Source organism: Phacochoerus africanus, chromosome 1 (genome assembly GCF_016906955.1).
Source record: "Phacochoerus africanus isolate WHEZ1 chromosome 1, ROS_Pafr_v1, whole genome shotgun sequence".
Taxonomy (NCBI): Eukaryota; Metazoa; Chordata; class Mammalia; order Artiodactyla; family Suidae; genus Phacochoerus; species Phacochoerus africanus.
This window is the reverse complement of record NC_062544.1, coordinates 283,773,850-283,791,932: the sequence shown is the minus strand read 5'-3', so window position 1 is coordinate 283,791,932 and position 18,083 is coordinate 283,773,850. Positions and strand designations below refer to the sequence as shown.

Sequence of the window (18,083 nt, the reverse complement as noted above, 5' to 3'; positions counted from 1 at the left end):
GAGATTTTTTTTTTCCATGAACATGGTATAGTATTCCATCTGCATTTATCTGTTTTAATGGCTAGCAACAACTTTTGCAGTTTTTAGGTCAGTCTTGCACATATCTTGTTAAATTTATGTCTGAATATTTCATGCTTTAATGCAAGTTTACTGTTTTTTTTTAATTTCAAATTTTAGTTGCTTGTTACTAATATATAAAAATGAAATTACTTTAAATTTTGTATTTTGATGTATCCTATGATGTTGCTAAACTTACTTATTGTAGCAACTTTTTTGTAGGCTATTTGATTATGTAACGAATTATGTCATCGTGAAGGAAGGCAGTTATGTTCTTATTTTCCAATACATATGTATTTTATTTCATTTTCTTTTTTATTGCTCTTGCTAGAATCTTCAGAACAATACATATGTATTTTATTTCATTTTCTTTTTTATTGCTCTTGCTAGAATCTTCAGAACAATACATATATATTTTATTTCATTTTCTTTTTTATTGCTCTTGCTAGAATCTTCAGAACAATACATATATATTTTATTTCATTTTCTTTTTTATTGCTCTTGCTAGAATCTTCAGAACAATGTTGACTAAAAAGGCAAGACCAGACATCCTGGTCTCTTTCTTGTTTTGCTAGAAAATAATTTGGTTTTTACAATCGATATTAGCTGTAAGTCTTTTAAAACCTTTTATCAAGTTATTCCATTCTGTGACTAGTTTACTATGAGATTTTTAATCAGGGTTTTATCAGGATGTTGAATTCAGTAGAAATTTTTTTCTATCCAAGTAATCATATTGTGTTCCTTTTTTGGTCTGTGGATATGATTAATTTCATTGACTAATTTTTGAACATAAACCAACCTTGCATTCCTAGAGTAAAATTCACTTGTCTTGATATATTATTGTTTATACGTGTTGAGAAATCTAATTTGGTAATGTTGAGTTAAGGATTTTTATGTTCATTATCAGTATTGATCTGTGGTTCAAAGGTTTTTGACTTTGGTGTCAAGATGATGCTGACCTCATACAGTGAGTGATAAAGCATGTCATCTTGTTGTAATTACTGAAAGACTGTGTATAATTTTTTTTCAATTGTTAGATAGTATTCACTAATGAGGCTGTCTGAGTATTGAGTATTCTTTGTGGAAAGGTTTTAACTACAAATTAAATTTATTTAAACAAACAGGACTATTCAGGTTATCTAATTTTTCTTGAGTGATCTTTTAGAGTTTTTGTATTTCCAGAAATTTATCTATTTATTGTAAGTTTTCAAATTTATTGGCACAAAATTATTCCTAATATTTTCCTGTTATCCATTTAATTCAAGGAGGGGCTGCACCAATGGCCTCTTATACTTATTTATAATGTACATCTTCTCTTTTCTTAATCATCCCAACTAGAGGTTTAGATATTGTATTTTTTTTTCAAAGAACTAGCTTTAGGTTTTATCTGTTTTCTCTATAGTTTTTCTGTTTTTTACTTCATCAATTTCAATTTCCCTCTTTATTCTTTCAATATTTCTCCTTACTTTGGGTTGTATTTGCCCTCTTGCAATAGCGTCTTAAGGTGGCTGCTTAGATCATTGATTTGTGATCTTCTCCTTTTCCAAAACGAACATTTAATGTTGCAAACGTCCATCTAAATGTTGCTTTTAGCTCCATCCCACACATTTTGATATGTTGTTTTTACACTCTTACTCAACCCAAGGTATTTTCTTCCTAACTACTCTGGCGCGTTTTTCTTTGACTCTTGAGTTATTTAGCAGCTGCTTAAATTTCAAGCATGTGTGGTTTTCCCGTGTTTGTTTCTGTTATTGATTTCCATTTTAGGTTACCTGTGGGGCTACAACATAGTTTCTATCATTGTATCTTATACTGTGGGTTGAAATTTACATTATGGCCCATGATACTGTGGATGCTGTTCCATGTGCTTTCAAAACCAGCATGTATTCTGCTGTCATAGGGTGGACTGTTCTATAAATGCCAATTAAGTCAGATTGGTTGATGGAGGTGTTAAAGTCCTCTACATTTTAAACATTGTCTATTCTGCCTTTATCTGTCTTTCTCTTCTTGAGACTCCACCTACCCAACATTAGAACATTGGGTATTGTTCTAGAGCTCTAAGACATCTTATTCTGTATTTTTCAATCTTTTGCACTTTCTGTTTTAATTTGGGGAGTTTCTCTTGACCTAGCTTCAGGTTCACCAATTACTTTCTCTGCTGTGTTCCATCTGCTTAGTAGCTTAAGGAATTCTTTAGATCTAATATTGTGTTTGTTGTTTTCCAGTGTTTTATTTGTGTATCTGTCTCCTCTGTATAGTTTTAATATTCTTTCTGAATCCCCCACCTGAGTGTGGGTATAACCATAGTTACTGTACAGTGCTTATCTGCTAGTTCCATACCCATGGTTTCAAAACTGTTGATTTCTTCTCTGATCCTTTTTTCTTTTTTTTTTTTTTATTTTCCCACTGTACAGCAAGGGGGTCAGGTTATCCTTACATGTATACATTACAATTACATTTTTCCCCCAGCCTTTCTTCTGTTGCAACATGAGTATCTAGACAAAGTTCTCAATGCTATTCAGCAGGATCTCCTTGTAAATCTATTCTAAGTTGTGTCTGATAAGCCCAAGCTCCCGATCCCTCCCACTCCCTCCCCCTCCCATCAGGCAGCCACAAGTCTCTTCTCCAAGTCCATGATTTTCTTTTCTGAGGAGATGTTCATTTGTGCTGGATATTAGATTCCAGTTATAAGTGATATCATATGGTATTTGTCTTTGTCTTTCTGGCTCATTTCACTCAGTATGAGATTCTCTAGTTCCATCCATGTTGCTGCAAATGGCATTATGTCATTCTTTTTTATGGCTGAGTAGTATTCCATTGTGTATATATACCACACCTTCCGAATCCAATCATCTGTCGATGAACATTTGGGTTGTTTCCATGTCCTGGCTATTGTGAATAGTGCAGCAATGAACATGCGGGTGCACGTGTCTCTTTTAAGTAGAGTTTTGTCCGGATAGATGCCCAAGAGTGGGATTGCGGGGTTATATGGAAGTTCTATGGATAGATTTCTAAGGTATCTCCAAACTGTTCTCCATAGTGGCTGTACCAGTTTACATGCCCACCAACAGTGCAGGAGGGTTCCCTTTTCTCCACAGCCCCTCCAGCCCTTGTTATTTGTGGATTTATTAATGAGGGCCATTCTGACTGGTGTGAGGTGATATCTCATGGTAGTTTTGATTTGCATTTCTCTTATAACCAGCGATGTTGAGCATTTTTTCATGTGTTTGTTGGCCATCTGTATATCTTCTTTGGAGAAATGTCTATTCATGATCCTTTTTTCTTGATTTTTATGTGTGTGTCTTATAATACTTTATTGACTTTTGGCCATGGTGCATAAAAGAGTAGAAGTTGAAGAAGATTTTGCTTATTTCCAGTTCTTTACATCCTGCCTGCTTGTAGACCCATGTTCTTCCACCCTGTGCCAAAGCAGAATTGCTGATATTTGCTGTATCTCCTTGCAGGGCTTTTAGTTCTTTGCAACTGAGTTTACCCAGTTGCCTGTAATTTCCAGTTTTTATTTTTTTTTAGGGTCGTACCCATGGCATATGGATGTTCCCAGGGTAGCTGCAGCTGCCAGCCTACACCACAGCCATAGCGATGCCAGATCCAAGCTGCCTCTGCAGCCTACATCACAGCTTGTGGCAACACCAGATCCTTAACCCACTGAGCCAGAGTAGGAATCGAACCCACATCTCATGGATACCGCTTGGGTCCTTAACCTGCTTAGCCATGGCAGGAGCTCCTCTTTTGTCGCTTTGGTGGGACTGAGATGCCTGGAGTAGAAATAAAGGAAAAGAAGCCACAGCTGAAGTTTTTGCCACTGTGAGCTGGGGATACCGAAAGGTAAATGGTCAGTTTGAAGGAGCCAAAGGGAAGAAGTGTCTCCGCCTCTCATTTCCCAGATGCGAAGTCTGACATTTTCTGCAGGAACAGGTGACTGCCCATCTGTTGAGGTCCCCTGCGGTTCCTGGGGAAAGAGAGGAGCAGCTCTTCTCTCGTGCACACACGTGACCCACGCTTCTGGTTTTCTCTGGGAAGATGGAAGTGCCCTCACATGTGGGTGCTCTCCCCAAATCTTCACCCTCAGGTCAGAGAATAGATAAGCCCTATCAGCTTTTCAAGGCTGGGGCCACAACCCCGTAGTCCTGGAAGAGGGGCAGGCATGTAGCAGTTTCATCCAACTACTGACCTCCCACAACTCTCCCAAGATCTTAATCCCATTTCATCGTTTCTAATTTCTTTACAAAACAGTTTCATGCGGATCTTTCGTATGAGTCACAGCACCTCTGTGATCATAGCAAGCCCATGGGCGCCACTGTCTCCTTGAAGGCAAGCAGTCTAAGGAGCGTGTTTTAATTTTGTGTTGTCTTACTGAAATGACCTGAATAGTTTGTTTAAATAACATTAAATGGCACTAATAGGGCATTGTGTTTTGGTGTTTGTTTGTTTGTTTGTTTGTTGCTTTTTAGGGCCGCACTTGGGGCTCATGGCAATTCCAAGGCTAGGGGTCAAAATCAAGAGCTGCAGCTGCCGGCCCACACCACAGCCACGGCCACACAGTATCTGAGCTGCATCCACAGTCACCTACACCACAGCCACAGCCACACAGTATCTGAGCTGCATCCACAGTCACCTACACCACAGCCACAGCAATGCTGGATCCTTAACCCATTGAGCGAGGCCAGGGATCACCCCCACATCCTCATGGATACTAGTTGGGTTTGTTTCCAATGAGCCGCAGTGGGAACTCCACATTGTGTTTCTAAACTGGACTATAGCTGCACTTACAGGGAAAGCCATTGGGAGTTCCCTGGTGGCTCAGCAGGATAAGGATCTAGCTTTGCCGGTCTGGAAACTTCCGCACACCATGGCTACAGCCAGAAAAAAAAGAAAGAAAGGAGGGACGTGTGCAGTACGAGTGGCCGCCCTGTTGTCTTGGATGCGGGCGTCACTGAGGTCCTTAAATGCCACGTCCCAGAGGCTCTCCTCGTTCCCATTCATATCACGTCCCCAGGAACACAGACATTGATTTAGTTAGACAGAGGCGTCTGCCTCTGTCGTCATTCCACTGTGTTTTCCGTGAATTTGTCAACTACTTCCTACTCGTTACACTTGGCTTTAATGTAAAAGCTGTCTGTAAGGTTTCGTACCCTTTTATCTCGAGTGTGAAATACGGTCATCTTAAATAAATGTATTTCTCTCTAGGCAGGAATCTCAGTGTTGGAGGAAAGGAAAAGAAAAACGTGGTGTCCCTGGCGCTGCGTGCTCAGTGTCCGCGGCTTCCCTTTGTCGGTCTGGGCGCCTGGGCCTCACCGGCTCCCCGTATGTGCCGCTGTTGACATCAGCTTTGCTCCTTCTGTTCTGTCCCAGGTGCTGGGGTTCCCCAGTTCCAGCCCATTGCCCTGAATGGCCGAATTCAGGTCCTCAGCAACGGGTCTCTGTTGATCAAGCACGTGGTGGAAGAAGACAGCGGCTACTACCTGTGCAAGGTCAGCAACGATGTGGGCGCGGACGTCAGCAAGTCCATGTACCTCACGGTGAAAAGTAAGGAGACGCGTGCTTCGTTTTACCTATAACCAGGGCGTTGGGGGCGCACACGTGCCGTCACCTCCATGCACACGTTTAACACCAAAGCCTGGCTCGCCGTGGCGGGGGTGTCGACGTCTTATTGTTACAAAAACACAGCTGAGGGGGACAGCACGAGTCCAGCCGATGGTCAGAGCCTGCCCGTCCCCTTGTCCCTGGGGCAGGGAGCCTCGGCCGGCGTCTCTCCCTTCCACTCCCCTGGCCGCTGGACCGGGCTCTGGGCCCTGTAGCGGATCGTGGGGTCCAGGCATCTCTGCCTTTAGCACCTGCATTCCTCTCCTGTGGACTTGAGCGTGGAAAAGCCCAGTGCACGGGCTCAGATGTGTTTTTTCAGAGGTGTATTCCTCTTTTTTTTATCATTTGCAGGCTGGCTTGTCCATAGAGTTTGTTTTAAGATCCTTACGATTTCAAGAAAGCTGAAACCTCCTTATCAACACACCTACAGCAAGATAGAGCGTGTAGCACTATGCTTAGGGGCCACGTGCTGACCCATTTTAAAGGAAAGGGCACCTTATAGTGAAATTATTTTTATGCTTTGGTAACTAAACCAACAAAGAGAGGACGCAGAGTGGACTGAGCGCTTCTCACTAGCGAATGGGTGTGCATCTAGTTGACGGTGAATGGCTGGTGTCTTTCTCCATGGATGTCTCTGTCTACTAGATAAACTGTGACTTCTTCCTGACGACAGGGCTTTGATTAGGCATCCTCTTTTTCATTTTAATTATGCCGTTGATAGGTTGTCAAGGGTCTCCCCCATATCATGTATTAGGGAGATTGGATTTAAAAGTGAATCTCAGTGGTGCGTGTGCATATGAGAGAGAGAGAGAGAGGTGTTTCAAGGCTAGCCACACGAAGACTAGCATCCATCCTGTTTTACTAGGAATTCATTCTATTTTATCCACTTTTTTCTACTAGTACAGTAGAAATATCATACTATCTATTTTCGATTCTTTTATACAGTGGACCTATTTCAGTTCTGAAATAGAGCTGCTCTTAGATATATCGTTGTCTTACTCAGTACGCACTTTTGACGTCTACATTTTATGCTCTAGAGGAACTGGCTTGCAAGAATCTGAAGACAAATGGTCATATCACACCCACTCAAAGTTGAAATGGAAATTTTAAAAAATAGTAAATTGATGAAATATTAACGAAACCCAAGATCCGAAGGCCCATATCGACCCATGTTGATCCATCTTTCCCCAGAAAAAGGAGCATCTTTGGCCATTGCCTTGACATACTTTACATGTACAAAGAATTTTTTTCTGCCTCTCTCATATATACCTGGGCTCTGGTAGGTACAGGGCCTGGTGAAGGCTGTCAGTACAGTCAGCCGTGGTCCTTACCTTCACGAAAGAAAGAGCTTATGTTTTGAGAAAGGATACAGTGAGGTGTGTGGTGGCACCTGCTCATCGTAATGTGAGGTGAAGGTGAGGTCTGCCTCCCCAAGGGGGACAGCACTGCTGTTTGGGGCGGGATTCAGGAAAGCGACAGGGAGGGGGAAATCTTTAAAATGGGTAGATTTTAAGAAAAAAGTTACTGGAGTAATAAAGTCGACTTAAAATGTTGTGTTAACATCAAGGGCACAGCAAAATGAGTCCGTGGTACGTATCCATCTGTCCTTTCTTTTCCTGGTTGTTGTCCTTTACAGGCCATCACAGAGAACTGAGTAGCATTCCCTGCGCTCTACAGTAGGTCCTTGTTGCTCACTGACTTTGTATATCACGGTGTGTATAGGCCAGTCCCAACCTCCCAATTTATCCTTCCCCCAGCATTTCCCCTTTGGTAGCTGTACGTATGGTTTCCAAATCCTTGAGTCTGTTTCTGTTTTGCGAAGAAGTTCTTTTGTATCATTTTTATTAGCTCCCACCCGTAAGTGATCTTATAGGATATTTGCCTTTCTCTGTCTGACTTATTTCACTTAGTACGATAATCTCTAGGCCCATGCATGTTGCCGCAAAGGGCATTATTTTTCAATGGCCAGGTAATATTCAAAAACGGGTGGGATTTTAAAATGCAGAAATTGAAGGTTTTCTCCACATCTCCTCTCTCTGTACCTTCGACAGTGACAGTGGCTGTGGGTCGTGGTTTACATGCCTTTGCAGAATCAGTGACTACAGAATGGTGTTTGTGTTCAGCCCCAGGAGATGCAGTGGCTTTCAAAAGACAGCGTTGTGGAGGGTATGCCTAGGCACTCAGGTGGAGGGAACAGAGAAAGCAGGTACCAAAAGTCAGAAGACTCAAGGCAAGAGGTTACTGTGTCTGGACGTTGTACCCAGTACCTGAGAGGATTAGAGAAAGAAACACTCTGAGTGAGTGTTTGTCAAAGAAACATGATTCTTAGAGTTGGTCAGTCTTAGTTCCCTCTCTTAAGCCATGTGAACTACCAGCGGAGAGGTGCGTTTATGGGACAGTTAATGTTACCAGTTCTCGATAACCCTCGGCTGGCTTTACACATTATTTCAGCTTCATGCACCTGGTGCATTTTTAACCCTTTTTTAAAATTGCAGCATTTAAGTCCTGAAAAGTAAAAATAGTAAGTAAGAGATACAGAAGCATGAAGACACAAGATATGTAGTAACTAAATTTTTGGTTCAAACGATACCATTTAAACAAAAGCAACAGCTAACAAACAGCGATGACTGATGACTCTCGCTTGTTCGCTGTGCGTTTGCTTGACAAGACTATTCAGTGCGTGAGCCGACACGTCTGCGCTCAGCACATTGCAGCGCGAAACCCGCCGCTCAGGGGAAGGCTGCTTTACGAAGAAAACGGGAGGGAGTGGGAGCAGAAGGCCTTGACTCTGGTCTGAAGAGGGCAGAGCTGGGGCGCGGCTGCTGAGCAGACAGACTGTGTGTCCAGTGGAAACCGCAGCAGGGGAGTTCTGGGCTCTTCGTGGCTGATGTTAACCAGGAACGTGTCAGGCTCCAGCTCCTTTTACCGTCTCGTTGTCACCCCTAGAGACAGTAGGAAAGGCGCATGTCTACACACACCTGCACCCGCAGGGCGCACACCCCAAACCAGAGGTGCTCAGGCAGCAGCGAGAAGAGAAGGGATTTCTCATCCTTTATTTTGATCTGTCCATATGGTCCTAACAAGACATGTGCACAAACACACACGCGAGCACACACACACATAAACACGTGCACACACATTGCTTCATTCCACATCAACACAGAAAAATCACTATAAATGAACAAGAGCTAACCAGATCGGAATTAATATTTTTGTATTAAGATAGAGTTGATTTGCGATATTGTGCCAATTAGAGCTGTCTATTCAAAATGCAACCAGACAGGAATGACAGCAGAACAGGGTCACCCCTGGCTAACCACTGAGCAAACAAAACAAAACAAAACATTATATGGAATCACTAAAATAAGGGACAAAGACTTCTCCCCCTTTTCCCCCAAAGATTGGTTACAATCTTGTACGCACTAAAAAAAGGTCTCAATATTATTGAACCGTATTGCATAAAGATGGTAAGAAGCCTACTTTCAGGTGTCTGGTAACCTTGAAGCAATATCCTCCAAAGGAAAATCCTATTGAGGGGCAGGGAGAAGCTTACTTTTCCAGGTCAGATCAGGGAAATGTTCGAAGACCACATGAGTTGGTCAAGGAGGACTGACGTGATCAGCGGGGGCCAGGGTGGCGTGAAAAGGTCTGGGACTGCTCCTCAGAGACCTGGACTCTCCTCCTGATCCCCCCACTTCTAATTAGGTCATTTTAGACAGATTGTTTTACCTCCCTGAGCCTGTAAAATAAGAAGTCGTGCCTTCCTCACAAGGTTATCATGAAAACCAAATGCGCTGGCATGTGAAGTAGAAAGTTCTGGACTTGTGGATTCCAACGCATATACACAGTGAGTGGTCCTGTTGGTTGGGGAGAAAGAGAACACCCAGACTCTGATGTTGCTGTGCACAGGTGCATTTTCAGGTGCTCTAAAGAAGAAAAAGAAAAGGTCAGCAGTGAGGAGGAAGAAAGAGGAAAAGTGACTTCCAAGCTCCAAAGAGAGGCACTTGCAGCCTCCATGCGATGCTGACCTGTCGGGGTGCTGCCTTTGCAAACTTGGACGGCCAGGGTCCTTTTCTGAACCTGCTTGTTTAAGAATAATCAATAGACTAAAACAAATTCTTTTGATAGGAAAGAAATTGCACTGCTTTCAGTAAAAATGTGAGGTATTCTGCATTTTCTCTGTCATTGTTTTAAAAAGCTAGGCTGCAAATATTTTTAAATGCAATGGGAGAGAATGTTCTACCTGGTCAGGCATGTCAAGAAATTAAGGCAGGAGTTCCCGTCGTGGCACAGTGGTTAACGAATCCGACTAGGAACCATGAGGTTGCAGGTTCGATCCCTGCCCTTGCTCCGTGGGTAAAGGATCCGGCGTTGCCGTGAGCTGTGGTGTAGGTCGCAGACTCGGCTCGGATCCCGCGTTGCTGTGGCTCTGGCGTAGGCTGGCAGCTACAGCTCCGATTCGACCCCTAGCCTGGGAACCTCCTTATGCCACAGGAGTGGCCCAAGAAATGGCAAAAAAGAAAAAAGAAAAAAAAAAAAGAAAGAAAAAAGAAATTAAGGCAGGATTTCCCGTCGTGGTGCAGCAGAAACGAATCCAACTAGGAACCATGAGGTTGTGGGTTCGATTCCCGGTCTCGCTCAGTGGCTTAAGGATCTGGCGTTGCCGTGAGCTGTGGTGAGGGTCACAGACACGACTCAGATCTGCTGTTGCCGTGTCGCTGGCGTAGGCCCGAAGCTGCAGCTCCTATTCAACCCCTAACCTGGGAACTGTCATATGCCATGAGTGTGGCCCTAAAAAGCAATCAATCAATCAATCAATGCCTTAAGAAATTAAGGCAGCTTCTCAGATGAGATCTCAGGATGTCCAGGAGGCCTGGTGCTGGGTTTCGCATACATTTTAAAGACCCGAACTGTACTGATAGAGCCCAGTGTTAGGGACTCCCGGGGTATACTGGGAACCACGCACAGGCTGGGGCCCCATCTGGGAAGTTTCTCACCACTACTTTAATGCTTTCAAAACCCACCACTCTAATAATAATGCAGTGTAACACGGCCTGCCCTCTACCTTTTCCGGAATCAGACCTAAGGAGGCTGTGGGAAGGAAAGACATTGGGCAGCCGCATTTGGAATGAGTGGTCCTGGAAAGCCACTTGTTTTTCTGATGATAGAAAAATCATCAATGCAGACCCTCCCAGCTTGGTCGGTCCTCTTGCTTCTGGTTCAGCTTTCTCGTCTCGATGCTAATTAATCCTCTACTGAACATCAGCCCAGGAAGAGGGACCCAAAACATCAGACAGTGTTGAGGACCTTCGGCAGATAGGACAGAAGGACTAGGCTCTACTTGAAAACAAACTTGACCTCTGGTGACAGCACTGTGCCCTCACCCCGGCGACTGCAGAAGCCGCTCCCCACAACACCAGGACTGCTTGGGCTCTGGGGAACATGAGAATAGTTCCAAAAACTAGAGAACCTTTCCAGTTGCCGAGGTCGCATCCCTCCTCACCCCCACCTTCTGCCCCTGGCCAGTCTGAGCCTGTGTGTGTCCAGGACACTGCTTTGTTTGGACTTCTGATCCACGAGGCCCAGGCGCCCCTCGGCATGGGTCCTCTCTGACCCTGCGTGCCACCTCGTGAAAGAGCATCCCTGGCACACAGGACCAGGTTCTTCCCTGGAGAGTCAGCTACCCCTGCAACCCTGGCTTCCGGAGCCAACCCACAGGCTCCAGTCCAGCCTTGGTCCTCAGCCCTGCCTGTGGGCAGGCCCCTGGGTCCCCTGCCCCTCTGATCACTGTGCTGCCAGAAGGTGGGGACACAATCGAGTGCACTGTGTGTGTGTGCACCAGCTCTGGGCAGCCAGTCCTCAGGGCCTTGGCCGTTTCAGGACGGACCTCTGGATTTGACCTCAGGCTGTTGCCAGAGTGGGGGTTGGGCTGGGCACATACAACAACCCATTGCTCCCCACCTGCCCATAAAAAGAATCCACACCTACCCTTGACAGGCCATTCAACCTCTGTTCCTTCCCATCCTGTGCTGCTGTAGGCACCCAGGCATCTGCCCAACACCTGCGGCCTTGCTCCGCATGATCCGAGGGGAGGGACGGTACCCAGGCTGCCCCACAGTGAGGCTGCGATGGCCTTGCCCACCCTCGGAACGCTCTCCAGGCCCCGCACTGTCACTCTGAGAGACCACTCTTCACTGTAACACAAGAGACGTGGGCTTGTTTTATTTCTTTGTTTTGTGCTCTCAGAAGTAGTGGGAGTAGCCTTTAAATACGTAACAAAACTAAGGTACATGGTTTTGTTCCTTAAACTGTCAAGATAGCTTGTGTGTGTCTGTTATTTTAACTGGGGGAGCTTCTCAATCAAGCCTTTGGCTTGGCTTCTGGACCCCAGAAGGCTGTGGATAACCCCATGGGGTTCATGTGACCTCTTGAGGTCCTATGTAAAAATGTGTCGTTCTGGGAAGAAATGCAGCTGTCATGATGTCCTCGGGGGACTCATGATGCAGAAGAGTCGGCGCTGCTGTTCCAGTAAATCACACCCAATTAGCCCGAAACGGAGACCACGTCATGCTTTTCACTCGTGTGTCAGGTGACCAAACACGTGACAACAGGGTCACAGGGCTGAGGAAGAATGAATGACCTTGAATCAGCGGCAGACTCAGTTTTATTGAAAACTAGGTTTTGATATGTCGTTACCTTTGTTTTGGAGCTTTTATTGGAACACCGTTGACTTAAAATGTTATATTAGTTTCAGGGGTGCCGTAAAGTGAATCACATGCATATATCCATTTTCCCCCTGTAGGTTATCACAGAACACTGAGTAGCTTTCCCTGTGCGGGGCAGCCAGTCCTCTTTAATTACCTCTTCTGCGTACAGCAGTACGTGTGTGTTACTGCTGTCCTCCTAACTCATCCCCGCCACACGGTTTCGGCTTTGGGAACCAGAAGTTTGATTTTGAAATCTGTGAGTTTGTTTCTGTTTTATAAATAAGATCTTCTGCCTCATTGGTATTAGATTCCACGTATCAGTGATACCACATGATATTTGTCTTTGACTTACTTCACTTAGTATGATTATCTCTTTAGGTCCATCCTTGTTGCTGCAAATGGCATTATTCCACCCTTTTTATGGCCAAATAATATTCCACTATGTATATGTACCACATCATCTTTATCAATTCCTCTGCCAGTGGACATTTAGTTTGCTTACATGTCTTGACTGTCGTAAAATAGTGCTGCAGTGAATATTGGGGTGTGTGTATCTTTTTGAATTATGGCTTTCTTTGGATAAATGCCCAGGAGTGGGATTTCCGGATCATATTATAGTTCTATATGTAGTTTTTTAAGGAGCCTCCATACTGTCTTCTATAGTTGTTGTACCAATTTACATTCCCACCAATAGTGTAGGAAGGTTCCCCTTTCTCCACACTCTCTCCAGCATTCGTTGTTTGTAGACTTTTAGATGAAGCTATTCTGACAGGTGTGAGGTGATACCTCATTGCAGTTTTGCTTCCCCTCTTACTGCAGCCTTGCCGCAGGTGTAGCATAAATGACTTAGGAGACTCTAGATTCTGTTATGTTCCTCCGAAGGGTAGCTTTTGTGTTAGCAGAACCTTAGTTAGCGGGCCTTAAACTTCAAAATCACTCACCCTTGTGATGGGCAGCAGTTGGAATCTCTGATCTGTTCTTCCAGCCTCTGGCTGGTACTTTTTCCCTGAGCCCCGTGTAATCGCCTGCATTGTTTAGTAGAAATCTGAATTTGGACAGATGGTGTGTACAAATATTGGCACTTACACTCTCTGGGACTCTCTTCTTTCTAAGACTTTTCCCTAATTTTCTGACCGCTTTGCCAGTCGTTAACTCTGTGCTCTGATAGATGAAGCTAATAGGCTTCTACTACTAATTCATACACAGATTTATATAGGTCCCCAGTAAATTCTCAGATCTCACCCACTGAGGTTCATCTTTTAAGAGAAGCATCTACTTTAGTTCAGTTAGTTTAGTTCTGCTTTGCCTTCAGTGCCTGAGTAGAAAGATAGAGAGATAGACAATATACATGTACATATCCATACATAAATACGTATACACACAATCCAAAATCCAAATTTTATTATTTTATTTTAATTTAAGAAATGTTTTTTGCTTTGTGGCCCCCCCATGACAGATGTAGGTCTTGGGCCAGGGATCGGATCTGAGCCACAGTTGCAACCTATGCCACTGCTGCGGCAACACCAGATCCTTCAACCCAGAGTGCCATGCAGGGAATCAAGCCTGCATCCTGGCACTGTACAGATCCCATTGCACCATAGCAGGAACCCCCAAAATCCAGATTTTAAAGTTAATTGTGGAAAGGTTAGCCTATCCAAACTTTTCTGTCATTACTGCAAATCTGAAACATTTTGTTGTATTTTATAGTATTTTGATGTGCAGTTTAAAAAATGCATGTAGCTAAATCTAACAGCTTCCCTTTAAGGTTTTCCTTCATTTTGCTCATGCTTACTATGTTATTATCTGCCCCCAAGAATATTAGTATTCTCTGTCATTTAACTTTTTAATACTTAAGGAATTTATTGTAATGCAAATTGTAAGTCAGACCGAATATATTTTTGACACACAGTCAGTTGTCCTGACATCACCTGTTGAGCATCTCATCCTGTCCTTAATTTTTGAAATAACAATTTCATTTTAGAGAAAGATATTTAAGAAAACAAGGTCTCAAGTCAAACTTCCTGGTTTGATATGTCAACTACTATCTTTGTACCTTGGATGAGTTGCATAAGCTCTTTGTGTTGCAATAATTTAGTTCTTAAGTCATCTCAGGTGAATTAGTATAAACATATAAATTACCTAGAACATAGGAATAAAGTTGGATCCCCACTTCACACCATATAAAAAACTAGCACAAAAAAGATCATATATCTAAATGTAGGAGCTTAAACTAAAAAACTCTTTGAGTAAAATATTTGAATAAATTTTTCTGTCAGCGACATGAGGAAAAATGTATAAATTGAACTTTATAGAAATTAAAATATTTGTGCATCAAGAAAATGAAAAGACAGTTTGGAGAATGGAAAAAAATATTTGTAAATTATATATCTGATAGGGTACTTGTATCTAGAATTCTTACAACTCAACAACAAAACCACAGATAACCCAATTAAAAGTGGACAAAGAGGAGTTCCTGTTGTGGCTCCGCAGGTTAAGAATACAGCATAATGTCCATGAGGATGTGGGTTCGATCCATGGCCTCGCTCAGCAGGTTAAGGATCCGGTGTTGCCTCACGCTGCTGCAGAGGTCACCGATGCAGCTAGGACCCCACGTTGCTGTGGCTGTATCGGAGGCCTATAGCTGCAGCTCCGATTCACCACCTAGGCTGGGAACTTCTACATGCCATGGGTGTGGCTGTAAAAAGGAAGAAAAAAAATGGACAAAGGACTTGAAAAGGTTTTTACCTAAAGATGTGCAGAAGACCAGTAAGCAATGAAAAGATGCTCACCATCATTAGGCATAGAGAAAAGCAAAGCAAAGCCACCACACCACTAGGTGGGACACCACACCACTTCACACTCACTAGGATGGCAAAAAAAAGAAGACAAGTGTGAGCAAGGGTGAGGAGATATTGGAGCCCTGTACCTCACCAGTGGCCATGCAAAATGGTCCAGCTGCTTTGGACAGCATCTTAGCAATTCCTCAGTTAAATGCACAGCCACCGTATAACATACAACTCCTATGAATAATCCTAAGATAAATGAAAACACATGCTACACAGAAACTTGTACATGGAGGTCTCTGGCAGCACTCTCCATCATAGCGAGAAGGTGTGAACAATTCAAATGCCCATCGGCCAGTAAATGGAAAGACCAAAGGCAGCGTATCATGCAACAGAATGTCACTCAGTCGTACGGACAAAGAAGTAGTGATTCATGCTGCAGCACGGATGTCCCCGGAAAACACTCTCTGAGGCAGAGCGAGCTGGCGCAAAGGACCGTATATCCTAAGATCACATTTCCACGGAATGTCCACAACAGGCAAACCCATAGAAACGAAAACATGTGAATGTCACCGAGGGGCAACGGAGAGTGACTGCAGACGGAAGCAGAGTTTTCCTTGCGGAATAAAAGCATTCTGTGTTTAGAGAGTGGCAAAGCTTGCAGAACTCCACGAATACGCCACAAACCCCTGAGCTGTGCACTTGAAAGGCGGGTTATGTGGTATGTGAACGATACCTCAATAGAGCGATTGCTTTAAAAAATCCCAGAATATCCAGCATCCTCTAGTGGACCCATGCAGCCACTGTTGGGAGTTTGGTTTTGAAGTTAGATGATCTGGTTTCAAAGCCCAGTTCCCAGGCTTCTGAACTGGGTAAACGTGGGCACGTTCTCCAGCCTCTCCAGGCCCACGTTCCTCCTCCGTCAAGTGGAGGAGACTGTGCCGCCGCGAGGACCGCGTGATGGGATGTTCTGACAGCGGAGTGTCTAAAAGGAGGAGGGAAGCTCCTCAGTCGTGGAAGTGGCTGCACTCAGACCCTGAATGCTCGTGGGTACGTTGGCACTGAGTTTGTTCTTTTAAATGTCTACGCTCTTGTCACGTGGTTAAGTAACCGCATCTGCACAACCTGTCAGGTTCTGGAGGGCGAGACCGGCCTCTCCTCCGACGGCTTCACCACCAACCCTTCCCCCAAGTCACTGTTAACATGATGTTTTCTTTGCTCTGCTCAGGTGTGTGCGCTTGAGATCAGCTTTTGTCTCTTTCAAGAGCAGTCATTGGGGGTGATTAAAATTCGTATTTAATTTATAGAATAACTTGCGGTGGGGGGCCCACAGCTTTACCCTGCTGAGTCCTCACATCCAAAATATGAAACTGCCCCGCTATGTCCTCTCCTCTCCTCTTTGCCCCTCCGTGGAGCAGGACGGATTTCTCCACTGGGAACACACATCTGTTTTACTACCTTTCCCCACAGGACCGTGACTTTCCTTCGCTACGTAGGTCGTTTGCCTTTCCTCTTTATTTGTGCCGTTGAACCCCCAGTTCTTAATCATTTTACATGATTATTGGACTCCAGATTATGTTTGAATGTTTTTGCAGGCTTAGCAGCTTCATGGTGAGATGGTCTATCATAAGATTTAAAGATACATGCATTTGTGTCCACAGTAGCTGACTCGTTCTCTCATTCAGTCAACAAACGTTCGCTGTGTTCCTCTATGTGCCAGGCAGTCAGTCAAGTATCTGAGCTGGGATTCTCAACCCCAGCCCTCCCACCTCGTATGTTCTCCAGCCGTAGCCCACACACGGAACAAGTCGGGTTTATCCTTGCTTATTCTTGTCACGAGGGAGAACACACGGCTCTCGACTCTGGGATGGACGCTGTTGGCATTGGTGGCGGGGGAGGGGGAAGCAGCCTTTGATCTGGTATCTGAATGAGTGTCATCCTCAACTGGGGAGGAAGGGAGTCAGTGACTGAAGATGCAGTGGTCATATTAGCCCGGACAATGGGTGTGTTTGATCATTGGCTTCTGTATTTAGACAACGTTTGTGCTGTTGTCTGTGTTCAGGCATGAGGACGGAGTGGGCTCGTTTTATCTTGATCCATCTCAGCCACAGAGTGGCCTTGTCTGCTGCTGGTGTTCTGTGACATTGCTTACATTCAGCAAGCAAACAGCAAGACCCAGCTGGGAGCCCCTGGCCAGCTCGTGGACACCGGGGGTGCCTTTCTCTTTCCCGTTTCTCTTAACCATTGCTGTCACATCATTGATGTTAACGTAATTCCTCCGGAAAAGGATGCAGAAGACAGTGGATAGGTTAGTTCAGGCTTACCTAAAGAAAAGCAACTACAAGCAAGTGTCATCCTCAAAGGCCCCTGGACCAGTTTTATCATGAGCTCAGCCGAAATAAGCTGATGATTCCTCCGAACTGTCATGGGCTTGGGAGCAGGTGCATGGAGATGAGCTGACAAAGGCGAGGCTTAGAGGCCTCCTCTGACAATTTACACCATGTAGAGTGTGGGGAGCTTTAGCTCACTTCTCTCTCGGGGCCTCCCAGGCCTGACCCTCTGCGGGGATGATCTGAACTACTGTGTCAGGAAGCATCCGAAGTTGGCAGCCCCAGAGCAGTCATGGGCAAAATTTGTGATGCGACGGAGGGTGGCTGTGGCCACAGGGGCAGTGACTGGCCACCTGCTCTTTGCAGCTCCAGACATGGCTGCATCCAAAGGACAGAGAAGGGGTGGGCAGTGGCCTCTGAATATCGATTTTCCCACTTAGTCATTCAGAACCACACCCTCAGCCACTGGACCCCAGCATCTCAAGCTAGGGGTTCACGCGGCTGCTCTGTCCTTAGCTGCTACTGTAGGACCCTCGTGGGGGAGCACACACACATGGGCAGCAAAGGTCCTCCTCCTTCCGAGGCTGTGTGAGCAGAACAGG

The 18,083-nt window shown here is 44.7% G+C and overlaps 1 protein-coding gene across 1 annotated transcript in view; it reads left to right on the top strand.

Annotated features, from left to right (window-relative positions):
- The window catches only part of DSCAM (DS cell adhesion molecule), a 740,562-nt gene that overhangs the window by 500,711 nt on the left and 221,768 nt on the right, over positions 1-18,083 (top strand). Inside the window, exon 11 of the mRNA XM_047796891.1 lies at positions 5,431-5,604. Within this exon, the coding sequence (XP_047652847.1) occupies positions 5,431-5,604 (174 nt within the window). The remainder of the gene's footprint in view (positions 1-5,430; positions 5,605-18,083) is intronic.